At 40.8% G+C, this 27979-nt stretch overlaps 1 protein-coding gene across 4 annotated transcripts; it reads left to right on the forward strand.

The window, feature by feature from the left end:
- The first annotated feature begins 28 nt into the window (after window positions 1–28).
- LOC306734672 (dystrobrevin beta-like) lies at window positions 29–27979 on the forward strand. 4 transcript variants are annotated; one of them, XM_079216044.1, is made up of 23 exons: window positions 4351–4427; window positions 4655–4709; window positions 6340–6391; window positions 9470–9561; window positions 9753–9833; window positions 10069–10282; window positions 10375–10460; window positions 11561–11715; window positions 11869–11968; window positions 12100–12266; window positions 14710–14834; window positions 16235–16306; window positions 17357–17434; window positions 18172–18256; window positions 18448–18527; window positions 19047–19145; window positions 21574–21670; window positions 21913–21933; window positions 22197–22350; window positions 23012–23101; window positions 23767–23814; window positions 25275–25307; window positions 26074–27979. In XM_079216044.1, exons 4-22 carry the CDS (start codon window positions 9471–9473, stop codon window positions 25280–25282), a joined length of 1851 nt encoding a protein of 616 aa, XP_079072170.1. In that variant the 5' UTR covers window positions 4351–4427; window positions 4655–4709; window positions 6340–6391; window position 9470; the 3' UTR covers window positions 25283–25307; window positions 26074–27979. The 4 variants fall into 4 exon arrangements, with proteins under 4 accessions (XP_079072171.1, XP_079072170.1, XP_079072172.1 ...); XM_079216046.1 differs by having other exon boundaries at window positions 25278–25307; XM_079216045.1 differs by lacking the exons at window positions 4351–4427; window positions 4655–4709 and adding an exon at window positions 29–150.

Genomic DNA, 27979 nt, shown 5'->3' on the forward strand with positions numbered 1-27979 from the left:
TTAAATCAGAAACGGAGGAGACCGGAGCCTCCGGCGAAAAGAGAGGAAGTGGGCATTTCAAGAGAGAAGAAAGCGGGTTTAAGTCGGTTCAACACGTTGCACTGTTGATGTTGGTATTTTGACACGAATACCTGCCCGAAAATAGTCCCGGTGAGTACACCCCCGTTTTACGGTCCGTTACGGGATGTAGCGCGAGGCACTCGGACGCACGTTTTCCGGTTGAAGTTGATACAAGTGTGACTTTGAAACGGACACATTCAGCCGAGTCTGAGCACTTCAAGCACACATTCATTCGGAGGAACAAGGTGAACAGGGAGTTAAAACTTTTCTGCAACATGGCCGCTCAGATGTCACACAGCTTCCCAGAAGTAACGTTAAGCAGAACTATAACGAGCTGTGACTCCAGTCTTTGTGAAACGCATGTCCGCCAAAGACCGTTGAAATAGTGTATGTTGAATAAAAAATACTAAGTGTTTAATGCGGAGACTGAGTGTTGTAGTTGACCAAAGTCGTGCCCACTTTTCAAAGCCAACCATACTGTTGCTGTTTGACTTGAATGTAACTTCACTCGCGCCGTTTCCTATGGAAGGAACGTTATTCCATTCAAAAATCTGGCAATTTTACGTTACCTGGCGTATTGCCAAACACACAGACTTTGTGGATCACAACGTAATACTTTTAAAGAAATCGTTAGGGTCCACTGTGAAATTCGCCACACAATGCAACGTGTTAAGTGGCTCCAATTAAGGCTCAGTGGGATGCATGTGTTTCTGCAACAAGCTCTGGAAACGCATTTTAACTAATAAGAATGTTATAATGGGGTTGTCAATGTTAGGGCTGATAAATCATTTATTTTTGAGTGCAATCAAAGGGTTTATTAAATCATAATATGCTTTAATGAATCACCAGCAGTCTAATGAATCATTACAACTGACCTGTTGGGTCAGCTGAAATGATTTGTCACACCACAACCTGCCAAAGGGTGTTATCGGAGATGGGCTAAGCATTTTTGGTGTCTAGCAGAACATGACAGCCCCCCCTCCCCCCCACACACACACACACACTCCCACATCCCAAATGTGTTTGGAGCAGATATTAAAACAGTACAAAACAGTGTAAAGGGTTCTTATATCATATTCTGCTTTCTGAATCCAAATTCCAATTCCAAATATGGTTATTTTCTCTTTCAGTAGAGGCAATTTTATGCCGCTCTTTATGTATGTCTTTGTGTCATCAGCAGATCAAACAGTCAAACACAGGTCAAGTTCATTAACTAACATTCCTGAACAGTCCAAGTATAGGCTGTGACAGAAACATAGTGTAAAAATCCAAACCCTCGCCCAAAAATCTGTGTGTATCCAGTCAGGTTGCAGACTTTTCCAAACTGTTGCTCCCTGTGGAGGAAAACAAACAGAGAGGGATGGCAGTAACAGATGGGCTGTCTCCCAAACTGGCCCCTGAGGGTCTGCACTTTTCCCCTGGTAGATGCTTATTGTGTACTTTAATTGAGCAGTGGGCGACTGGTTTAGATCTTTAACTGGGCACAGCGAGAGGGCAAAACAAGAGTTTGGCTTCCAACTTTTCCTGGCACCCACCACTGTCTCTACATGACAACTTGGGTTTATAAATATATATTCCCCAAACAAGTTTGGAACGCGCTTAGTATTTTATATAAATGTACCTGAAGATACTACTTGATGGTCTCTTCCCAGCAGCCTCAACTTCATAACATTTCATCTCGGTGTGTCCACATGGAAAGATTTGAGTTGTTTAGTTGATTTACAGTAATGCAAATACTGTCTCCACTGTGGGTGGGGAGATAATAGCGGTGGGGGTGAAACCTATTATTAGCAGAACAGTCATTCCTATCTAGCCTCTGGTTTGTATAATTTCTCCTTAGTTAAATTATAGTGATATCTAAGTATTCCTCATTTTGCACGTAGGAGCAATCAGATGGACCTCGGAGCTCTTTGCTCGTTTACTGTTGGGTGTGTGTGATGCGTCTGATAGCAGTCAAATGTGGCTAAATAAATAGAGACATTGTATGACTTTCAACCACAGACATCTTTCATTTAAACATACAAGCTGGTTGCACATGTTTTAGAGTCTTTCAGGTATATTAGGCTGCAAGTTCAACGTTGAATAATCACACTTTTCTACTCTGTTATGCACTCTGGTTTCTTGTAGATAGTTGGTAGACACAACTTTCACTTCACCATGTTGGTTTCTTGCTATTTCCTTCCTTCCGGCTTCTTAGTACATCTTGATCTCTCTCTCTCTCTCTGCGTTTCCTCTTCATATCTTCATCATGCCTCTTTCTGTTTGCATTACTCTTTCTCTTTATTTCATGCTTTCTTTCTTTGCAGTTGGCATGGCCGCCTCCCCACAGTCAGTTCTGTGCAGGTTTCCGATCTAGTCTTCTCTGGTTCCAGCCACAGGTTGAGGGTTTGAGTTTAATATAAGTGACGTGAGAGGAATCTGGTAATAAGACAGACATGCTATGTTCACAAAAGTTGGCACTTTAGGTAAAACCGCACTGTGCTACAGTAAAACTATGCAAGGGTCTGCGTTGGTGGGGTTTGTTGCTTCAGGTCCTGTTGAGACGATGACATACAATCCACGAAGGCTAGTTTGAGTAATGGTCACACAGGTTTGAAAAGCTTTTCGGGTGCCAAATTGTTTCAAAGTGGTTTAACATTTTTTTTACAACTCCGACAATTTATCACAGCAGCAATTGTTTTGGCCATTTTTGTGACAAATGGTAATAATCACCACCAAGAATGTGTGTTTGTCAGCATTTGATTAGCCAATGCAGCATCCTGCTGTATGATGTTGCGTTGCCTTGCGGCAAAAGGTTGAATCACTAACTTGAGTCCAGTTCTTGTGGAAGGTCCTTTGTGCTGGTTCATGGTATTTCAATCAGAAGAGCCCATCCTGGGTGTTTGGGTAAAAGGAATGGATTATCTGCTACAACTTTCTGGACCTGTAAAACCCTCCAACCGAGTCCACCATGTCTCCACCTCAGAACATGCTGTAACTTCTGACTTCCTCCATCCCTCCTGTCTTTAACGCATAACCAGAGATGTATTGCTTCTGTTTTTACCTGCCTGGTGACAACCCCGGGGTCATGCCGGGTCAGTTGGGCTGTCTCCTGGCAGCACAGGGGTCAAAGGTCAGATCGAAGAGGCATTTTGTTTTCAGTTTGACCTGCTCATAATGGATGCAGTTGAAAGTTATGAGTGATAATGATGGATCTGACACTAATACACTAAACAATTAATCTTCATAAATTGAGATATGTTTTAATGTCAACCCTGCAGTTTCACAGTAGATAAAAACATACAACACATAGTTTCCACCTAACGGTTTGTACACGCATCCCTCCTGACAATGGCGACATATTACACACACTACATTACCTGCTGGTTCAGAATCTTATATCATATTCAGGAATGAATGTTTGTAGCGGTTCAACCTGCTTTGGGGACTTTCTACCTGTGGGCGAGAGGTGGAACTGTGGGTAGACAATGAGTTGGATCGGAAACTATTTTTTTGTGCCTGTCTGATGATAGACTGCTGATGGATTGTTCGGAGTATATTTGAACCCCCATCATTATCGAAGCATTGTTTGAACCAGACGAGCAACCTGTGATTTCAGCTGTCCAGACAAGCTACCATACCACGCTGTTATCTCACATCTTATCACACTCTCTCAGATCACATGGTGAAATAGCAACATGAACTCCTGCTCAAATCCATAGACCATTATAACATTTTAGCAGCATTCCTCATCCTGTCGAAACCTCAGCTGATAAGTGGCTGCTTTTTGTTTCACACCTTGTGACAGTTTATCACGGCCTTTAAGAGCAAGACCTGTTAACTCTTTGAAATGCCCAAACTTCCAAGTTTCTCAATTTCCTGAAACCATAGCTTTTTAAAAGTTAATTTAGAAAGATGCTGTGGAACTTTATGGGGGGATTTGTGGGTCCGACCAGCCAGCCTTGTCTGTGTCGTGTGTCGTTAGGCGCTTGTGGGGTATTTCAGCAACGTCGGTGTCTAAAGTTGCAGCACACTGTATATATATCATGTATAACACACACGCGCACGCACACACACACACACACACACACACACACACACACACACACACACACACACACACACACACACACACACACACACACACACACACACACACACTGGTCAGGTCCTGTCAGGGCAGACGGTGAGAATAGCGAGCAGCTGCAAGTGGTCATGTGGTCATGTGGCATGCATGCCGTGTGTGTGTGGTGTGCAGCGGGTGGTAAACACCCTCTTATCCCTCTTTCGTACCACCTCGCCTGCCTGACGGCCATCAGTGTCCTCGACGTATTGCGTCTTCGGTCGAGCAAAACTTAAGTTTGTGGATTCACCCACAGAGCTCAGCGGTGAGTGGAGTGTGGGTGTTAATGCAGAGAAATTTTGAAGCCACTAGTTTTCATGTTTTTGAATGAGTTAATGATTCCTGAGAATTTTTATTTTAATTTCAGGACCATTTGCTTCTTCAGTTGTTGGGCCTACAGAAGTTTAACGTGTGTGTGTGTGTGTGTGTGTGTGTGTGTGTGTGTGTGTGTGTGTGTGTGTGTGTGTGTGTGTGTGTGTGTTAAATGCACAGGTGCACTGGTCTGGTTGGGTGGTCTGCACTGATGCGACACCCTTCCTACACACAAGTAAATGTTGATGAGACTCAACATCACACAGTCATGCATGATTACTTGAGTGTGTGTGCATGTGCAGTATTTATCCAGGTAATTTGGCTCAATGGGATTCATCCTTTCGATTATGAAATGCCAGAAACTAGTGACGTTAAGATTTTCCAGAGTCCAAAGTGACATTTTCCAAAACCAAACCTCAACTGAAAAACATTAACCAGTAATTGATTGCGGTTGATAAATCACTTCAAGGGTTAAGTGGGTATTGCAATAGAAATCAATTGTCTGTCTGTCAACTAGTTGATTAATCAATTTTCAGTCTCAGCCTTACTTTTCTAACACACATTCAATGCCAATGTGACACTTAATTTTCTGTACAGATACCAAACCAATATTTATTTATATATCTGAGTAAACAATATTTTCTATTTTATCATTCATTCAAGAACTACTTACACACACACATTTTGGTCATTGAAAGTAGTTAAATTTTCCATCCATACATCTGAATCCTCTATGTTTACTCAACAAGTGTGATACCGGGGGACATGTTGTGATAATACAGAAGGTGACATTAGTGACAGGTTGACAGCTTTCAGTGTGATGATTTAAGATCACGTGTGGCACTTGTGGTGAGTAACCTGATGCGAACGGGAACATCGTGTTCTTGTGGTAAAATGAAAGAAAGCGGCACATTTCAATTTGGGTCTTGGCGAATGTGTGTTGTGGCATTTGAGTTTCCATGTGGTGGAATATGTATGTATGTATGTATGTATGTGTGGCATTTGTCTGTCCATCTGTCTTGCTGGTGACACCTGCTGACAGGATGTAACCGTCTGCCTCTTTCAGTTTGTCTTGATTGGTATTCAGACAGTCTTTCGTTTTTTTCTGTGTATTCACACACATTCGTTAAAGCCACGCGCACGAGATCCAGCTTCCCTCGCACAGAAGTGGAGTGCTAATGCAGAAATATTTAACGCTTTGCGATCGTCGCATGAGGCTTGAGTTGGACGATTATTTAGATCCTTTGCTGTGGGAGGATTGCTCACTGCTGCTGTGACTTGTTTCCAGTTTTACAAGAAAAAAAAACGGCGCTTAAGTCAAGAAGAAGAATTTGATTTTCACTAACTTTACAATTTAAAAATAACCTTGATGATTTGTTAAGCAGTCGCATGAATTGACGAGTGTGACTGGAGCATCAGTTCTGTGAGCACTTTGTGCTATGTTGCAATCTGATGGCCTATTTTTAAGAGAGAGAGAGAGAGAGAGTCAAATACTCTATACACATATACAGTAAAGGTCCTTTTCAAATCAGAAGAACCTGCAATACACCAGTCATAAAATGAGTAATTTACTCAACATAACCGATAAAAACTGTTTTAAGGAAACCGATAATCGGAGCAGATCCTTCATCATATCAGTTGTGATTACAGATGAAATAAATGTGTTTATAACATAACAATAATAAATAAGACAATTTTGCCAACATTTGCACAAGTCTACTAAGTTTATAGAGGTCTGGGAGAGCTGGTTGTGTTTAGTGTGTAAGACACACTGTTGTCCACAAAGAGCTTTTGACATGATTGTCTACAGACTGAAAAGACTTTTCAAATTGTCTTTCTCCTTTCTCTGTGTGTCTCTCTGCTAGACGTCCCTTATTGAGGCTCCTCTGTCCCGTGTGACCCCGCTGACACAGATAGGTATGACACACACACACACACACACACACACACTGCCTATTAGGGGAAAATGTAAGCATTCAGCTATGTTTTCTGAAGCCTATCTTACGCCAGAAGTTAGTGGAAGTGTGTGTGTGTGTGTGTGTGTGTGTGTGTGTGTGTGTGTGTGTGTGTGTGTGTGTGTTCAGGGCAGCGCGTGCTGTTTGTGTGTTTGTTTCCGTAAAACTCAGCAAATGTCAGCCATAATAAAACACCATGGTGCAACAGCAGTGTGCACCGCCACCCACACAAACGCAGAAAAGCAACACACAGTCAGCTGTATATACAGTATACCTCTCCTCCTCCATACCCTTCTCTCTCTTTCTCCCCCTCTATACTTTACTTTCTATAGCTGAGCTGCTACAGAGAGGACTTTAACCTCTTTGGTTTTCTCTTTCTTTTATCAGCCTCTGATGCTAAAGTTTGATGAGCAATGGAGTAACGTTGACTTTCTGTGGCTTGGGAGTATTTTCCATAAATTTGACATTTATCCTTTTAACAAAAGAACAGAGCATCTTGCATCAAGTGCCGTTTGTTTCCTGATCCCCTACACTCAAGCTAGCATGATGTATGTCGATAACTGTAAGTCTTACTTTTTGATTTACAGAACCTGTAAACCAAAACGTCCGTCACAAATACGGCAACATTTCTATCTTTTGAAATGAGAAACAAACAGTTTTTTGGATTTATAGATTCAGATTATCAGAACAAGCAAGTAGCGTTTAAATCAAGAACTGACACAGTGTGACGTATGTTTACCTATACATATATTTTATTATTTTGAGTGAGTTTTTGGTTTAGGTTGCTACCGTTCATTAATGAAGCAGGGACTTGGGTAAAAGCCTATTTAATTTGGTCGTCACTTTCTAAAAAAGAAAAGTAGTTTTGATCCAGCCCCTGTGACCAATCTTTGTACTTCGACCCAGTGATTAGGAAAACGGCAGCCAAGCTGTTTCCGGCCCTCTGACAAAGCTGGGGGTAATTGCGGGAAGGATAATTATATCTACGATGATTTAACGCTTTCAGAGTTAAAATAGGAAACACACCTCATAGACCAAATGTTCCTCCGTGTCAACTATACACAGACAGTCAGTCAGACAGACAGACAGACATGGTGTAGTTATCACGAAGGCCAGGCTGGAAATAACAATTTCCAGTGTGGTAACTGGTGAACTGGGGAGACTTATTCTGGCTCATGTAATCCAAACGGCTCTTCTGTGATTTATAATTTGTAATGAGCTTCTATAATATCTTTCAGCAACAAACTTTCCGTTGACTCGCATGCGACTACCTGTTCAGCCGACTTCCTTTATTGCCGACTGTCCTTTTTTTAAAGGAATTGTTCAACGTTTTTGTATCCGCTCTCTGTCATCTATCTCTCCATCAGAAAGCCAGTAAATGTGTTCCCGCAACTTTTGAACGACTGCTTGAACACTGAATCATTTATCTGCTTCATACAAGGACAATTGATGATCAAGGACAAGCTCAAGATGTTTCAGATAATGAATTAGCAACTACTTTGTGAATCAATGTCATTTTGTTGTTTTAAGCAATAAAACATTTAACGGCTACAGCTTCTTAAAAGTGATGTTTTGCTGCTTTCCTTGATATTATGTAACCGTAGACTGAATATCTTTGTAATGTGGACTGTTTGCACCGCCTTAGGCTTTACTAAATAGCGATGTATTTTTCTCTTTTTCTTTTTCTTGTGGCCGAAAGCGACTGCTTTAATAAACTGCGCCGCAACTTGCTGTTCCGATGGACCCGTGGATTCCAGTTGTTGTCAAATATTTTTGATATTTGTGTTAGTTTGAACGGGTCGAGGTGGAACTTATTGTCGGGTAACAAAGACAAAGGTTGTCTACTGTAGTGTGTTTCTGGAGTCTTACTCAAGGGCACTTTGAAGGAGGGGCATGCCGGCTCCTGTTAGTTGTCAAGAGAGCACATTTGGGTCAGTGGAGAGAAGGTTACACTCGACTAGCTGGTACGAGCAGCCTGTAGAGTGAAACGGCTGTATAAAGATGTATGGGAATGTAGGAATGTGTGTGTGTGTGTGTGTGTGTGTGTGTGTGTGTGTGTGTGTGTGTGTGTGTGTGAGAGAAAGAGAGAGAGAGAGCGAGTGAGTGTGTGAGTGAGAAAGTGACTGAAAGGAGGAATCCTTCTTTTGTCTTGATGAAGCATGAAGTCTCCTGGGAAGCTTTTAAATCCTCTCTGGAATGTGTGCGTGTGTGCAAGTGCCAGTTTTCGTGTGTGTGTGTGTGTGTGTGTGTGTGTGTGTGTGTGTGTGTGTGTGTGTGTGTGTGTGTGTGGGGGGATGGCTTGTCACCGCATTTATACAAGGAATGCAAATATTTGTGTGTGTCTCTGCGTGTTTCAGTTTTTGTGGTGTAGAATGACTGTTACCATGGGGACTGATGTCCTCTGGTGTTTTCCGTGTCACCTGACAGCAGTGGTTGACAGCTAACTTTTTTCTTTAAAAAAATAAAATAAAAAATGTTTGGCAGTAGGCTCAGTCTGTGGGAACTTGGCTGGTTCAAGTTTCTTTCTTTCTTTCTTTCTTTCTCTCTCTCCACTCCCTTTATCGCTGTACCCTTGTTATGTAGTCTAAATGCCAGGCTACAGATCGGATTTCCTCAGCTGCTCTCATTAATGTGTTTATTTACCAAGAACTTGACTCATCCTCTGGTGACCCTGAATTTGACTCTAGTTTGTGTGTGCGGGTGGGTGTGTCGGTGTGCATACAGTAGTCCTGTGTGTTTCAGTTAAACAGTGTCTTTGTATTCTCCGTCCAATGAGTCTCTTATGGGGCTCCTGTTTAAGGTTTATCTGAATTATTAGTTACTTTTAAAAAAATGTTGCGCAAATCAGATCCACCAGTAACCTTTCAGAAAACATTACAAACATTGATTGCTTGTTGGCGTTTGCAGTCTTTGTGGGACTGAGGATGAAAACGAGGTTAAAGTTAACTCTGGAACAAGACACCGAATAGTTCACATGGTCCCTTTTTACCAATAGAAACTTTGCATGACGTTTTTCAATGCCTTTGTTGCTGTTGTGCAGGATGGTGATGGAGGAGGTTGGGCAGAGAGAGAGAGGGAGGGGGACTCCAGCAACAGTAGAAGCCGAGCGGAGACAGATCCTCGTAGAGCTTGGTGAGTAACCTTTGACCCCTATTATAAGCCTCCGCAAGGGACCCAAGGTGGATTGTCCTTTCCTTCATTATTTTGGCTCCACTATTTTTAAATGTGTAACTCCATCCCCAGCACTCAGCAGAAAGATGTGTATTTTTCCCCATTCCAGATTCATAATTCATAATAAAAAAAGTCTCCTTCTCTTCTCACAGGGGAGCAGAACTTGGATGCCATTTGTCTCTCCACATATCGAACAGCCTGCAAGCTCAGATTCATACAGAAGAGATGTAACTGTAAGTCATCCGTGGTCTCCTCACCAATGCTCCCTCCTATCGTTTTAACAACACTTCAAAGTGTCAATGCAGAGCTTTACTGTCAAATAAGTTTGAGATATAAGCTTTTCTATGTGACATATCTCACTTGTGCCCCTTCTTTTTTTGACACTTGTAGAATGGTGTACTTTCTTTAAAGAAATACTGTCACAATCACTATGTGAATATTTCACTGACTTGACTGCTCTCGTTCCAGTGCATCTGATCGATATATACAATGTGATCGAGGCGGTGCGGGACGCCGGTCTGAACGCGGTCGAGCTGAACGCCGGCATCTCCGTGACCAGACTGGAGAACTTGGTGTCCGCCCTGTTCAACCAGCTCAGCAAGCGCCTGCCCACCACACACACCATCGACCCGCGAGAGAGCACCGCCTTGTTAGTCGAATTCATACTGGCCGCCATTGACAGGTTAGCTACAGATACATCTGTGGAAACGTGATAATAAATGTGATCATGTCACATGTGGTTTCATATCAAAGTGTCATACACGTTTGTTTCAGCGAGCCTGACAGCCGTCTGACGGTGCTCTCTTTGAAGGCCATGCTGGCCACACTGTGTGGAGGGAAGCTGGTGGATAAGCTCCGCTGTGAGTATCAACGACACCATTACGAATCACATGGAATCTGTTGATGATTTGTTATCGTAGATTTCCTAGAAATACTTTGGCTGTGAGCCATAAACTGGAGGAGGAAGTGGGCATAGTCACCGTGACGCCACCCTTTTGGTTTGTGGACTAAAGTTTTGAATCCTTTGCGTTCGGCATGTTTGGCCGTCGCCATCTTAGCTTTCCTCTCATGTCACTTCTGGTTGCAAATAACTAACTAGAACGGATCGCTGGATAAGACATTTTTAGTCAACTAAAACCTCCATGGGCTGAAAGTTCTGAGACGTAAACACTGATAACTCCCGGACCAGAACACCTTGGTAGAGACCGGTTGACCCTCCCAACAGCATATCATGCGTTATGATTTTATTTACTCTAAATGGAAGACTTGAAACTTGAAGAGGCAACTGAGACCATAAACTCATGTGTGCAATGTTCACTGATAATAAACTGGTAATAAATCAACTAAGAAGTAGGGTCATCGTCTCATAGACTGATACAATCGGATCTCTTTTTGCAAACAGAGGCGGCGCCCCCTTATGGTTATGAGAAAGAATGCAAATTTAAGACACTTCTGCATTGGCTTCACTTTACAGAACAGGAGGTTGCCAGCTGGTGTAAACACATATATGACAGGCCAACAGGAGCAAGAGTATACATTAGTATTATTGTGTATTCATATATTATGGACAGTGCACTTCAATCAACATGAATTAAAATGTTTTACTTTATTAATTTCACTGTATTAATGTCTAATAACTTGGACTATTTACAATCTAAATCTTTCAGTCTGGATTTCAGCATGTTTGGAGATACATATTAACGTCAATGTCAGGTCAATGCTACTGTTTGCTTATGTTAATCTACCTGCACACCTTTTATTAATCATGTTGTGGTGACAGGAATATGTTTAAACAACTTTTTTTTTAAAAGCAGTTGACCAATAAAATATAGGTTAAGAGTTCATTTTAGGTTGTTAATTGTCACTTGTAAAACGTAGTTATGGTTGGGGGTCGATATGGTTTTCTCCAGGAAATTAATATAATCTAACGCATGTGTTACACATTTTTGTATGTGTGTAGATGTGTTTTCTCAGGTGTCTAACTCCAGCGGCGTGCTGGTACAGTCCAAGTTTGATGGTTTTCTGAGGGAGGCGCTCAAGCTGCCCACTGCTGCGCATGAAGGACCGTCCTTTGGCTACACACACACCTTAGCGCGCTCATGCTTCCCACAGCAGGTACACTCACACAACACATTCATCAGTCCTTTTATTATATACATTTATATCAGTAATAACGGTATTAGAGTAAACTTCTCCGCACAGGATTATAATTTGATTTAATATTATGTGTTGCTGATGAGTTTTGTCTTTTGTAAATTGTTGATGTAGAAGAGGGTGATGCTCAACATGTTCCTGGACATTGTGGCTGACCCTCCACAGTGTCTCGTCTGGCTGCCTCTCATGCACCGCATGGCCAACGTGGAGCATGGTACACACACACACACACACACACACACACACACACACACACACACACACACACACACACACACATACATGGATAGATATAGGTTAAATTAAATGACCTTTGACAGATACTGCCTCTCCTCTCTCACTCAGTCTACCATCCCGTGTCGTGCTCCTACTGCCGTGGCAACGCAATGACGGGCTTCCGCTATCGCTGCCTCAGTTGCCGTGGTTACCAGCTTTGCCAGGACTGCTTCTGGCGCGGCAACGCCAGTGGCTCTCATAGCAACCAGCATCAGATGAAGGAGCACTCATCCTGGGTGAGTCATTGTGTGATTACTCATTCATCGTGTGTGTGTGTGTGTGTGTGTGTGTGTGTGTGTGTGTGTGTGTGTGTGTGTCGCCTGGAGAGGACAGAGCATGACATTCTGTCGGGTCCTCACTTCTTCAAAAAGCTGTTCGATGGTTAAAACTTGGTTTTGGGTTTATGGTTAGAGTTATTAATGAAAAGGATTAGACTCTAGACCAGGGGTGCCCACACTTTTTTGGCTCACGAGCTACTTTTAAAATGACCAAGTCAAAAAGATCTACCTACATTAATAATGCTTATATATATATATATATATATATATATATATATATATATATATATATATATATATATATATATATATATATATATATATATATACATATATATACATATATATATATATATATATATCTCAAATGTATTTGAGTAACAAGATCTGAACATCAGAACATCATCATAACAAATAAATTAAATAGTAATACAAATTAAAGTGCAAATATGCTTTAAAAGTAAAGAAAAAGTACAAATAAAGCTTTAAAGGTAGCTCAACATAGCAATCAAGCCTCTGAAAGTGCAAAATAACTAAAGAATAACTGGGCTGCAAGTGCCCTTCAAAGTCCAAAAGTTTAAAAAAATTGTCCATCCTACCCGATAATTAAAGCGCAAGGGTTTAAAAGTAAATCAAAATGACCTATTACAGTCCCACGTCTTGCTGCTCCCTCCTTCAGGGGAACACACAATTTACACACGTTTTAAATTGTAATTCAGAAACGTGAGCATATTGACATACTCTTAGTTGGTTGTATTCTGCATGTTTAACAACATGGAGAAACTCCTGTATCTCCGGACATAGCTCTATAAGCCATTTCACATCAGTGTGCAGTAGGAAGTCAGAGTGGCTGCAGTCCTTCTCCAGATGCGCACAGAACATCCGTCTTTGAAGAGCTCTCGCTCGATTAGACGATCTTTGTTGCCACATCCGTGATCTCTTTCATGTTTAGCGTTGTAGCGCATAATGGTTGTTGGTGTATTATGCAGTGGTAATTAAGGAAGTCGGGGAAAACATCTCCCTGTACTTGGCAATACATCCATTCAAGCGGCCAACCATTGCGGGCGCAGCTTCCGTAGTGATTGACATTAATTTGCACACTGGGAGCTGGGTTTTGTCACTAAAGTTTTTTTAAATTTTTTAAATTATTGTTATTTTTTAAATGGCATGCGATCTACCCGCACTACCTCCGCGATCGACTGGTAGATCGCGATCGACGTATTGGGCACCCCTGCTATAGACAGTCTGGTTTAAAACAGGTTTAACTATAAAAACACACATGGTAAACACACAACTGACCATCACAACATATTCAAAACCTGCGAATATTCCTTGAGGTGTTTTTCAATGCAAATATTGCTTTCTTTTTTTACTAATTGTAATGTATTTATTTCCAATTTCTCAATTGCATAACATTATAGTAATATTCCCAAAACTAGGTTAAAGGTAAAATGAATGAAAGTTTTCAAAGAGGAACTGATGTATTAATAGATGGAAACATAGTTGTTGAATTATTCATCACCCATGCCTGGCATAATTTGTCATCTTGATGTTTTCGAGGATAAACCTCTTCAGTTCAGTCCAACAGATTCTTCTCTTCACAAGACCCTCATCCTAATAATCCTCAGCAGACTTTGCATATAATTTACAGCAGGCTTCAGTTTTGGGCTCTATTTAGTTACATCGTCTCTCCTGCATGTTTCTATGAGGTTTGCGGTGTGGAAACTGAAACAGAAGTTTGGCAATAATTGTTTGGTCTGGAATCTCTTGGCTTTAAGTTGTTTTAACTTGATAAAAGTGTGGCATAAACAATTCCTCCTCCCTGGATAAAATGTACAACAGGGATTAAGTTGTAAATTAGATCGGTCATCATTCCCTCGAATCCCTCAGCCAACTGTTTGTTTATTTATTCGCATTAGCTGTTCTTTTTGGGGTCCATAGAAAGATTACTACAACAATTTCAAATGATTTATATAAATCAATTAAAGTGAATTACATACATATTCATGTACATATTGCACATACATAATACAAGTTAAGATATTATATATTTGGTATGTGTTTTCATAGCAATTTATCAGCTGTGTCTTCAAGGAAAAGATGCTGTATCTTGATCAAACTCAGTCACTAATCAGTCAAAAAAAGATGTAGCACTGAACCAGACATGAATCACAACAGCATGTTGGAGAGACTCAACAAACCTTCAAACCTAAGATCCACAAAAGTATCACATGTTTATAGATTTGTATCAGGAAAGATCTGTTCAGATCAGTTTTATCCATGGAGTTCCTCCTGCTCTTTGATGTTGTTAACACTGCTGAGAACAACAATACGAAGTCACACAGCTTGTGAATATTGACCTGATATTTGTGTGTCTGTGTTTGTGTGTGTTTGTGTGTAGAAGTCGCCGGCGACGAAGTTTGGGCGAGCTCTGAGCAGGACTCTGGGCTGTGCGTCGTCCAGAGAGCCTTCTCATCCTATTTACCCGGAGGAACCTGAGAGGACCCTCAACCTCTCCAACATAGTGTAAGGCTTTTTAATGCGTGTGCAATAATTCATTGAATTATTCTCTGAACCGCCAGAGGGCGTACAAACAAAATGTACTGTGAACAAGCAAAAAGACCAGTGTCGCTGCAAAATATTTACTCAAATTTAGTTTTTTTTTTTTTTTTTACAGTCAGGTCTAAAAAGCTCAGATTGTTGCTATAAACTACGCTTAATGATTGACACAAGAGCTGCCTAGGAACCGTTTATTTAAATCAGCCGATTGAATCAAGAATAATTTCAAGAAAGTAAAGCATGAAAGAGGAACACAAATAATATGGTGTGTGTATATATATATATATATATATATATATATATATATATATATATATATATATATATATATATATATATATATATATATATATATATATATATATATATATATATATATGCTTGTTGTTTCCTGCTTATGATCCTGAAAATCTTTAGGGATTTTAGTGAAAGTAATGCCCCATTATCCTGTAAATACCATGTCTGGCCACATGGGGCGCTGTTGAGCAAAGTCAGGGGGAAATCTTTGTAACTTATTTGGTTCCTGGAATCATTAACAACACACTTTTTGGATGATATTGACTTTCCTCTGAAATACTATCCACAATAAAATTGAATTATTTCCCTTTTATTGTCATTTATGACAATATATAAAGCGTTAATATTCAGTCAGACAGTTGAAGGGTTTTTGTTGAAGCTCTAATGGAAATGTAGCACTTGCCTCTAAATATGGACAGAAAGTGAAACATTTACTAACATGTTCGCCAAAAACTCGGCCTAAAATAACATTTAGGTGTGTTATCACTTGCATGTTGCATGTACACAAAAACCTCAGATAACACTGAAAGTCCCGCCTCTAGAGCGAACCACTGTGGTTGCTCCGCCCCTCGCGGTAGATCCACATTGTTTGATTTTCCAAACATCGGCAGACTGGGTCATTACAGACCTCCCAGCACTGGGCACTAAACAGGCCAGAGACTGCACTTAGCACCGAGTGAGTATGTTTACTCTGATGTTGCTGTGTCAGGTTCCTAACTCTCACAAGCTTTAATGTATCTGAATTTATATCGTAGCTGGGTTTCTTTTTTGGGGGATGGAGGGGTATGCATTCTCTCTCTTTCTCTCTCTCTCTCTCTCGCTCTCTCTCTCTATCTCTCTCTATCTCTCCCTCTGGTGATCTTTGCCCTGTCTGTGTTTGCTCAGACTAGTACAACTCACTATTGCATGACTGCACTCAAAAGCACGTGAGAGTTTGTGAGTGCAAGAATGTGTGTTTTCTGACAGGCAGGACTTTGTGTTTTAATGATTCAATGTTTTTATCATTACTCTGTGTTCATACTGTTGGTAATAAGGGTCACATGTGTGTTTTTGTGTGTGTGTGTGTGTAGGCCCGCTCGCCCTATTGGAAACACCAGTGACGCCATGTTGCTGTCCACATCAGTGCCCGAGTCCTCCAAAAGGTAAAAACTTTAGAGGGTCGTTTTATTTTGTTGTTCTCCCTGATTAGAAGTTTGCACATTTTCTGGAGTTTAAAGCTGCAGGTTAAATGGGTAAGGACTGGCCTCAGTCAGCATACATTTGTTTTTAATAGCTTGCTTCGTTCCCTTGTTCTGTCTAAATGACTATTTTCTCAGCACATACTTTACATCAGTTGGTGATTTCACTGATTAGATTAGATTTGATGAAAATTGAATGTAGCAAATAATTACAAGATGAGGAAAGCTATAACGGTTTAGGCTTTTAAATTGTGTGGATTTGCTAGTTTTCTTTCTTTTATGTGATAGTAATTTTAATGTTTTGGACTATTGCTCTGATGAAATGAGACATTTGAAGACGTCACCTTTTAACTGCGATGGGCACATTTTCTATTGTGTGTCTCTATTGTCTCAAAATGCTGCAATCTAAGAAAACACAAGTGCTATTTCTTGTCATTGCAGTGCGTTGACCACTTGGTCACAGTACTTTTCACTTCTTTTCTGGCATTTTATGTAGCAAATGATTCATTGGAAAAACTGTTTGTATATTGATTTTAAATTTAGAAAGTTTACAAGTTAGTTGTAACCCAAAAGTGAACTCCGAATTAAACAGATGGCATTTAAAATAAAATAAAAATGAATACAATAGCAGAAATATGTACATTAAGTATTGACATAATGTGGTTTCCTGGATGTCACCTCTGTGTGCTTCTGGGGAAAGACATATCAGATTTGCCAGTTTATGGTTTCTATTTGCTAACTTTTTTAAAGTTAGACATAGAACGTCTCTTTCCATTGGAAGAAACTTTTAAGGATTGACAATAAGAGACAAATATGGAAATAAGTCCAAGACTTCATTGTTCCAAAGTCAGATAGGCCGTACTTTACAAAGACATTACGTTACGTTATCAAACCAAAGAAAACAGTATAATTTTTACCATTTGTGAAGGGTTAAATGACAACAACACACTGAGAATATATTACAATCTAAATGAAATTCACAGCTTAGGTATGTGTTTTTTCTCTCTCATCCAGTTTGGCAGCCGCTCGGCGTATGAACGAGGAACACGCTCTGATCGCTGCGTATGTGAATCGCCTCCAGAGCAGCCCATGGTGAGAGAGCAGAAAGACCATAACAAAGTCAACGTGCATCCGGTGTAATTTATTCTCTTTTATAGTGACAACCGGCCTGCTACTTGAACATCATCGCTGTGTCCAACATCCTTTTAGCCTCATTAGTCAGCGAGCAGGAATTTGCCTCGAGCATAAAGCCTCAGGGAAAAGCCTCAATTTCCAGTGAGGTGAATTAATGATTGATGACTGGCATTATACTCATATAGATTATAGAATTGTGAAACATCTCACCAAACCAGAGTTTGAATTGAGCCGTTTTCTGATGGAAATATCTGTCCCTGTGATCCGATTTCAGGGTAATTTGGGTTCTTTTTGGAGGTAGTCGCAGTGAAAAAGTAGATTCATATTGCTTCTTGACAAAATAAATTGTATTATTGCTGCAATATTCCTTTGTTTGATTGTTGGTGTTCAAGGCTGTTTGTTGCATGTCCTACAAAGTGTTGCTCTGGATACCACAGGCTCCCATTGTCATCTACAGTTGCTCACAGGGGACATTTACACATTAATTCTGTATGTGAATGTTTGACAACTCAAGAAAAAGTGCATTTGATGAACGACACTTTGTAACCGGCAAACATGATTCCTCCCTAATGCTAATGTTAGAAAAAATAGCTTTTCAAAGTTAGGAAAGAGTTAAAAAAATATGTTGTTTATGTTGCTGATTTCCCTGCTGTGTGTGTGTGTGTGTGTGTGTGTGTGTGTGTGTGTGTCAGTAGTGTGGACAGTCCCAGCAGAGAAGATGAGGAGCACAAACTGATCGCCCGCTACACCTCCCGCCTGGCAGAGACTGACGGCGCAGGAGTGAGTCAACAACACCTTGTTTTCTCGCACACAGTAAACTGCACATATACCATAAATACACAATCGGGTACTTCTAGGTTACATGTACACAGCGCTCCGTCGCCCTCGACCTTCTTTCGATTGTTAAATGATGAATGATCAACTCACGATCGGCCAGCTCAAGCAACTCAAGTTTGGTGTGTGCTTTTCAGGTGATACCTAACCGGAGCATCAACTTCGATGTGAACAAACAGAAGAGGGAGCTCATTGCTCAGCTGGAATGCAAAAACAGGTATTGGATGAGTTATTAATTTTCATTCATTCCTTTTTGCAGTTTGACACGTGCTCCTGTCAGTCTGCCACCGTGTAGTTGTATTTGTGTGTAGAGATCACACTGGTGTCTCAGCCCAGTTTGACCCCACGTTTAGAAAACACTTGTCTTATTTTGGGAATCATTCTGAGAAATTATGCAATTTATCAGTGCTGTTTCACCATTTGACATTTTGAGTCAGACTTTTAGAAAGCTTCACTTATTGACTAAGTGTGCTCTAAAAATTAATGAATGTTTATCAGGTGCAAAATGTTAGCTATTATCTTATTTACTACTATAAAGCATGTTTCCTTTATTTCTGAATGTCTACAATATGTGTTTTACATGTAAATATGTTTCCCAAATCCAACATTCCTCCACATAATCTGCAAAAGCCTGCAGAAGTGTGAGCGCGGGTTCTTGCCCAGTCTTTTCCCAGTCTGTTCGGTCATGTGACGCAGCCCCCAGCCTGAGCTGACCAGTATGTGTTTCAATTCCCAGAGAGATCTTGGCAGAGATCAAACATCTCCGTGTGGAGCATGACGCAGCATGCCAGGCCAGCACCAACCCGACTCTGCTAGCCGAGCTTCGTCTGCTCAGGTAAACACACATACCAGTATAACAATTATTAATTGTTGCTTTTTGTTTTTTTTACTTGCAAACAAAAATGATGCTCAAACATCAACAATCAAAGTTCATCAGCCTTGCGTTTTTTTTTTTTCTCGCCGCGTTGCTTTGCAGCATGGAGGGAGAGGGCTTTATGGCAGATGGTGGTGACAGATGGTGAATTTTTGTGAAAAGCCAATCACTTATGCTATTTTGGTGAAAAACAAAAACTCCAAGGGAGAAGGAGGAGACTTTATGCAAAGCAATGACAATCCTGCTCGAGAGAGCGTTGCAGTAACGATGATGGAAGGATACTGATAGTCACACACAGAGCAGCTTTAAATCCACTTTGTATGGATTTGTATGTGCTTATAGCATCTTTGGACTTGTTCTGACTTTACAAATGAGACTATCTTAGTGGTGCTGATTTGAGCCGTCAGTGTTTTTTGGGATATTGCCACTCTGGGGCGCCAAATTAAAAAGTTGTCAAACTCTAGTCTAGTGGCTTTAAGTTGTGCAAATCACAAAAATGTACTGTTAACTTATTTTGGAAGAGGTTTTGAGTAGAATATTCAAAATATACTGTGATGAATGTAGCCTTTTATGATTTTGGACTAAATTATATAAATGCGCAGTAAAAACTGAAACAAACTTAATGACACACATTAGCAAATACCCATAATTCAAGATAACGACTCGTCCTCCAACCCTGTGTTCATTTTGTACCCTGAAATGAACTCTCCCTTCCCTCTTCACATCTCAACAGTGGATACTGTAATTATTCATCCAATGTGTGTCATCTTTGCCAAATAACTTCACAAAGTTTTTATAATCTAGCAAACTTTTACTAGTTTCTCAAGATTACCAACCCCAGCTTTCAAGCAACATTGTGTAGGATTTGCAGATATATCATATTCATAACTATGTTTTAATTTGTGTATAATCATTTTTTTTTTTACATTAGAATGAGCCATTTATATCTACACAGGGAATCCTCTTCACAGAGTCCGCCATGTTTCTGCAGTAGCCCAGAGCGGACAAACCAAACACGGTCTCTAGAGAGCCTTAAGTGACCTGAAGGCCATCGTAGTTCTTCCAAAAACAAAAAGGGAGGGGTGAGCAGAGGGGTATTCAGTTGGTTGCAATTTGCAACCTCGCCGCCAGATGCCACTAAATGCAACACTTCTCCTTTTGAGGAGCTTGTGTTTTTATTATTTTCCTTTCAGCACGGATTCAGGACAAGACGTCATTAATGGAGACAATCTCCTTGAATAATACAGATAAAGGGATTATTTGGAACGTTCTGTCAGTCCCACTTCTGAAACTTTACTTTGGGATTATAATGACTCAACTCTGGAGGTGCTGCATGACTCGGACTCTTGCTTTCTTTGTTTATTTACTCATTTGTCCTAACATGTGAAGGGAAGCCAAGCAGGAGACAGAAGAGTTGTCGCTGCTGCTTTAATGTCCCATCCAGACCACATGCTGTTTGTCAAAAAAGATTGTAAACATCTCATTGGACTGACATATGCTGACTCTTAAACAAACCGTGGCTTTATTTTGCTGCCAACTCACGATTTTTATAATTTGAATGCATTTTAGATTTAATTTGTACTTCTCAAATACTTTGAAGGCCATGGTGGTCTACACTGGAGCGTTTTAATCAGTATCAAGTAAATGTTGACCGTCCCTACTGCTTCTGCCATCTGAACACTTGTCATCATACATCAAACCTGATCGTCAATGTATGATGTCAAAGTTTGATTTCAAGGTCTTGTGGTCAGTCTCGGAGGCTCATGTGGTTCTTGTGTTCTGGTTAGCTTGCTCTTTCACAGCTCATCTCCACCGGGTCTCGTCTTCCACACCTGGAACAAATGATCACCCCGAAAAATATCAAGGATTTCAGAAGTTGTGTTCCTTCGATCTCCAAACATCCACGTTTCCATGGGATTGCTCTACGATTTGCATTTTCCTTCTGTTGTTTCTCCTGGGAGTGTTTCAGGGATGATCGCGTGCTCAGAAAGCGTCCTTGAGTTACAGGAATCTCTTATTTAGATGTTTCCCAGCTTTGCTTTATCCCACTCATAAACCTCATGCTAAGCAGCCTGGACTGGGGTGTGTTAGGGCCTCCTTACGGCAGTTTATTTTATTTGGCTAACGGAGGTTGATAATGTTTATGTGGCCAAGTGCAAATTCATTTCTACCAAATCAAATCTGGAGATGTCTGACAGGAAAACCTGGGCCAGCGAGTCTTCTCCCACAGCTCTCGTTATTTTCAGCGTTCAGTCTCATTGCCTTTCTGAACCACGCACCCTTTTGTAACCTCAAATTATTTAATTTCAGCTGTGTCCTCTGCCTCCTTGCACTTTGGTTCTTTTGTTGCGGTCTCCCGACAGTAATGGAGGGTTGTTGTGTGTTGCAGACAAAGGAAAGACGAGCTGGAGCAGAGGATGTCGTCTCTGCAAGAGAGCAGGAGGGAACTGATGGTACAGCTCGAGGGACTGATGAAGCTGCTCAAGGTGACGCGCAAACGCACATACACACTTTTTATTGTCGCACACTAGAGGGCAAAGTTTCCCTTCTTCTTCGTCACACCTCCCCTGTGTCTGTTCTCCCAGTAACAAGCCTCACTTTTTTTTTCCCCCTCTGCTGTTTCCTCTTTAATAATTCCACCTTTTTCCAGCTCTGAATGTATCTGACTTCTTCTTTTCCGTCCTTTTCCTCTGTTTGTTTCCGACTGTCCATGTTGTGGCCCTTGTAGGATGAGGAACAGCGACAGGCAGTAAGTTTACTCACAGCACTGTAAATGTAGGATTCAGCCCTAACTCAATGCAGAACTGTCAAAATAAGTCAACTTTACAAGCAAGCTACATTTTTCCAATCGGGACATAAATGTCTTGGACAAATAATGGTTCACCTTTTTCCAACGATTACCAGAGCTTTTACTACAGTGTGGATGTGATGTCAGCCACAACAAAAATGACAAGATGTTTCTTAAAGTCATACATTATTCCATGAAACAACCCTTATGAATTCATCTCTCAGGCGCAGGCGGCTGGCTCTTCTCACGCCTCTCCTTCTCGACCGAGCCCATCAACCGTTCGCTCTGTGGGCGCTGCATCTCCCCAGGCTCATTTGTACCCTCCCCAGGATTCACTCGCTGGGGTTGGTGGTGACGTACAAGAAGCATTTGCCCAAGGTAGATCTGGAACTTAGAGGCGTATCTAGAAGGATTTAGTCCTGATCGAACAGGTCTACGCGTTGTTCCACCAGCACAACAATCTCCCTGGTGCGTGTGTGTGTGTGTGTGTGTGTGCCAGTGAGTAAGAACAAGTAGGGGATGTCACTTGAGCTGTAAAAACTGCAGCTGTGACAACCACATGGATTCATTGAATCTCCACTCGCCTACAAACGCACCATAGTTTCGGATTAGTTTCACATTAACAGTTCATGATGCGCTGTGTAACATGCAGTCTCTAATTTAAATCACTTGACAGGAGCAAGTAGTTCAATGACGTGTTTAAAGAGAACATTGCATTATCAGAAAATTGGTGTGGAACATTAAATCAAATCATACATTTCCCTCAAGGGGTTAAAAGGTTCTAAGCGGTGCACTTTGTGTTTGATGTCTGCACTGCTACAGATACACTCTCCATTTAAAAATGTGTCAAGTGTAAGAAAAGGGAAAGGAGACAATTTCATTTTAAAAGTGAATCGCCTTCTTGCTGTATTGTTGTGCCACAGTGAGACGGTATTAAAGTGTCATTCAGAATAATTCAAGTTATCAGTTAGCACACAATTAGTGTAAATGTAATCTTTATACTGTGACGTCCAATATTGGACGACTATCTCCATTACAGGCCCGAGGAGGAACCTGAGGAACGACCTGCTGGTAGCAGCTGACTCCATTACCAACACTGTGTCTTCACTGGTCAAAGAGCTCCACTCTGGTATGCACCAACATATACTGTGTATACATACATACATACATACATACATACTCACACTTCCATAGAATCCTGCAGATGCTCTTTTCACATCTTTAAAGCTTCCAAACTATCACCTTGTCACAAAACCGGTCAAGAACGACAAGTTTCATTTTCTTAATGCTTTCTTGATAATGTAACAGGATGGCACGGAGGACACCAGAGCTAGGGCAGCACAGCAATCACAGGCAGAGTCAGTTCTGCAGGTTTCAAAAGGATTTTAATTAAACAAACAACTCAAAACGTAGCTCGGTCCAGAGCCGTATCATTTATCTACTGATCTACCGTCTTTTAGCCGGGCCGCTAGTCGACTTACCGGCTCAATTCTCAACCTTCGCAAAGAGGCGAGGCCGCTCTTCTCCTCTCGTCGCCTGTCCTCCTGCTCGTTCCCCCTCCTTGGCTTTTGTAAGCCTCCCTGACGAGGGGGATCTGGATCAGGTGTGTCTCATCCCACACCTGATCCCAATGCTCTCCTGACGAGTGGGTGGAGCCTTCTGGCTGCAATGTAGATTCCATCCACCACACCTCCCCTCAGGCCCTTACAATAAGATCAAATAAAAATGTAGAAAGTAATGACATTTTAGTTCAACACATGACTCTTTTTTTTCATGCTCTTTTTTTCTGACCAGATGATGTTCGGGAGGAAGAGGAGAGATTGCTGAACGGGAAGGACAGAGGTAAATTAACCTCTTTGGTATCTCACGTTAATTTATTTACGTTGTATTTAAAAAAGAAATCTGAACTTTATCACGCAGAACTAACACCAAATAATTAAAAAAACATCATAAATAAATCAAAACAACAAATTAATGCAAAGTAAGGGCCACCATGCTCCATGCATCCTTACGAAGGTTTTTCTGATAATTTTTTATGTAAAAGTTGGTAAGAACTTGTGAGATTGTAATAGTGGAAATCAACTTGTAACAACTTCGTTAAAGTTAGAAGTCCTGCATTCCAAATGCTTCTTGAGTAAAGGAAGAAAAAGTATTAACAGCAAAATGCAGATTGGCACTTTTCAGAGTGTTGAATTATGTTGCCCCCAAGGTCTTGCAAGATAATGTGTGCACAGGTTATCTTCTTAGTTTTGCCGCAGGATGAGTTATAACTTCATCATTCTTATTGGGGGCCTCATGTAAATCATAAGCAGGTGTCACCAGACACCGAACTGAAAACACCTGTGTGGTTAAAGAGTGCTTTTAACTGATGCACCGCATTTCATAAACTGGAGTACAGTTTAATGTACAATATACTGGAAATACTTAAGTATAGTACAAGTAAAAGATTTACAATACTTGAATGAATGTACTTTCTACAAAAGCCATGACGTTCCTCTGTGTGGGTAAACGGCTGTTTGATGCAAAGTGAAGCACATTTCGTTGCCGATTTTACCAAATATCTGTCAGGAAATATTAAGATGAATGTATCAGAATATAATATAATACAGCGGAAACCTCAGTAACGGGTGGAATATACCAGTTAGCTAATTTTTTATAAAATATATAAATATTCTGAATTAAATAACAGCTTGTATTTGAATTTCTTCATATTTTTGGGGGGAAATAATGGCGCTGAATCTTATTTTGTTCATGCATACGTAAAGGCTGCATTTGTATTGGCGTCCTCTCCTGCATGTCTTTTGTGTGTCCGTGCAACCACATGCACGACTCCACTCATTCCCCAGGTGCTCTCTCTCGTCTGCACTGCAGCAAGCTTCATTAACATGCCGCCTCATTAGCCTTCGCTTTATGTAGCCCCTCCTCTTTACAAGGGGACCGCCTGCAGAGCTGAAGCGGGGAAATGACTTCCTGGTCTGCTCCCTGAGCCCAGACTTACCGCTTATAAGAATGCTTACCTGCAGACCGAACACAGGAACAGACAGACAGAGTTCAGGTTCAATACAGTTAAGTCTTAACGTTTCAAAATGAAATACTGTGTTACTGTCCACAATAGGGTGTTTTTTTCTTTTTCTTTGTGGAGTCAGTCAGTTTGTATAGCACCTGCCAATTACAGTCCTGTTTTATGTTCTATGCTGCTCTGGTTCTTGTTACAGCTTCGGGCATAAAACATGTGTCACTTGATTTAGCTTCACGTTGCATTATCCTCTGCTAACTGCTGACAAACTTTCTTTCTCTTTTAGCAGGTTAACATGATCGCAGGACAAACAATAACAGTAAGTGATTCAATGTCATTTCTTTTTTTGATCAAAACTCAGTTTCTTGTACAGTACAAACAAAATAACTTTCGATAGTTTTGATTCACTGTGATTGGTTTTGCCAGCACACTGTACAATTAAATGTTCAAACTCAAATTTGCTGAAGTGCACCAGATAACAAACATTCACAGATGAAACTATTGCCTTCTTCCTCTTCATTTTGAACCAACAATCAATCAGAAAATGTATTTGTTCGGAGGGTAGAACAACAAAGAGGCTGCAATTGTGTCATGGGAAAACCTGAATGAATGATTTTTAACTTGTTTGTGTTTTGGGAACATTGTTCCACAGGCCAACAAACCGCAAGTTTTTGGTTCCTGCTGATCAGGTTTAGACACACTTTGTGATGTTTTATTTCAGTTCAAACAGAGAGAAAAATCAAAAGCGTAGTGGTTTCCCGAATTAAGAAAAACTATACAGCCAGCAGCCGCTTAGCTTAGCATAAAGACAGGAGCCGAGGAAACGGCTTGTCTGGCTCTGTCTGACATGCATACCTCTAAAACGAGAGTGCCTGTAGGCAAATTGTCCTCTTAGAACTGCCAGGCTTCCAATCTTTATGCTAAGCTAATCTATGCTAACTGGCTTCAACTTCATATTTACCATACAGACATGGGAGTATTATCAATGTAATGCGCGACAAGAAAACAAATGAGTGCATTTGTAAAATGTCGGACTATTCCTTGACCTTCTGACCTACCTGATGGTTCTGTCACTCTCTCCTCAGGCAGAGTGATGTTTCATCACGGCCAAAGAAGACTGACCCTGCTGAGATTGAAATATATCTTCTTGTATTAATCGTTAACCAACGGGGATTAGAGCTCCAGTGCTAGTCAACCAATCACGATGCTGGACACCAAACGGCCGCTCGGTCCCTACTGATGTATAGCTGTGATTCTGTGCGTGTGTGTGTGCGCCTTGTCACTGTGGATTGACTTTTGTTTTCATTTGATCATGCATAGTTTAAGGGAAAATCTGAAACCTACTGATTTGTACTGTAGTGTGTGTGTGTGTGTGTGTGTGTGTTTGCGTGCACACGTGTGTTTGCGTGCACACGTGTGTGTGCGCTCGTGTGTGCGCTCTGCGTTTTCGAGGGTCGAGTAAGTGATCGGGCACCGTGAAGAGACAGAAAGATGTGTTGAGGAGACGTTTGAAGGATTAAAAAAGTGCAAGAAAGTTTTGGGATGGAAAGACAGGATGTAAATAATAGTGGGGGGGGGGAAACCTCAGGAAAGAGAGTTGAAATGTTTTAAGTTTTGGCACTGTGTGCTTAGTATTTATTGCTTTGATTTTTGACATCTATTCATTCAGTTTGAGTGTTTATGTGTGCGTGAGTGTGGTCCAGCCCTGCTGAGACGATAAGCTTTAATGGGACATTTCCTGCTGTATTAAGCCCAGCCCAGTGCAGGCTGGAGAGCTGAAGTCCTGGTCCTGGTTCAGGTGTCTAAAACCTGGAAGAGATTAGTGCCCTGGGTGCAAGTATAACAGCAGCTCAGGTTGTCCAGGCCTCTCTGTGTATCTCGGTACTGCAGTGGGATGACAGTCAAAGAGGAGGTATCTAATTACTGTGTTTGTGTGTGTCATGTGACGGAGAGTGAAACCATTTGCTTCAGCAGTGTAGCAATGGAGTAGAAAAGTGGGTGGCGTATTTATCCTCATTAGAAATGTTCTTCTAAAGGTTCAGAGTTTCACAACTTGAGATTGAGGAGGCACATGACTGAAGGAATGTGGAAGAAAGTAGTTTTTTCCTGAATTATCCCAACTTTTTGCAATATTTGTTTTCTTTTTATACTTTTCACCTCTTCAGGACTCATCATTATGGATTATATATATATATATATATATATATATATATATATAAAATCTCAAGAAGTGAAGTCAACAGAGACACTATTTTACACAATTTAAGCTCTCTGATTGAATTTTTTTTCTTCTGCAATGCTTAATAGGAGTTGTAGTCAAATCTTCTCTTTTAAGTCATACACATTTTTTACTTTCTCTACCATCAGAGTTTCATGTTCACCAAAGCCGTGAAAGGGCTCCAACTGCCAGTTAACAAACATTATCTATGCAAAAGATGAACGGGGCTTTTCCTTTCCAAACACAAATAACTCTTCACACTTTGCTAATCTTTGATGCCTCTCAAGCATCTCAAAAAAATAGCTTCCTGTGAAGTTCTCTGTGGGTGTCGAACCACAACCAGCAAGCACCCCAAAAATCTTAAAACTGGTTATATGAACCGGGTCAAGTTGATTTATTCTCATGTAGCAGATGTGAAATAATTTGATCAAAAATATGTTTTCAGGGTTTTGGTTTCAGCTCCTGAAAAGCTTTATTTAATTGCGTTGTACATTTTTGGATCAGTTTTCAGTTCAGTTTCTTTTAGACTTCACCAGCCCTCCACATTGTTTGACAGACTGCTAGCGTCTGTGATTATCCCATTTTCAGATTGAATGACTGTATGGATCAATAAATAAATGAAAGTGTGTGTGTGGGAAAGAGAGTGAGAGTGAAATCATGACTGACAGGACAGCCGTGTCCTGACATGCAACTGTAAACACAGCTCTGAACCTGCCTTAGCTGACTCTGTGAGTGGAAAAAGTGTGTTTCATCTGCAATAAATATTATTTAAC

This window comes from Taurulus bubalis (assembly GCF_910589615.1).
Source record: "Taurulus bubalis genome assembly, chromosome: 3".
Lineage (NCBI taxonomy): Eukaryota > Metazoa > Chordata > Actinopteri > Perciformes > Cottidae > Taurulus > Taurulus bubalis.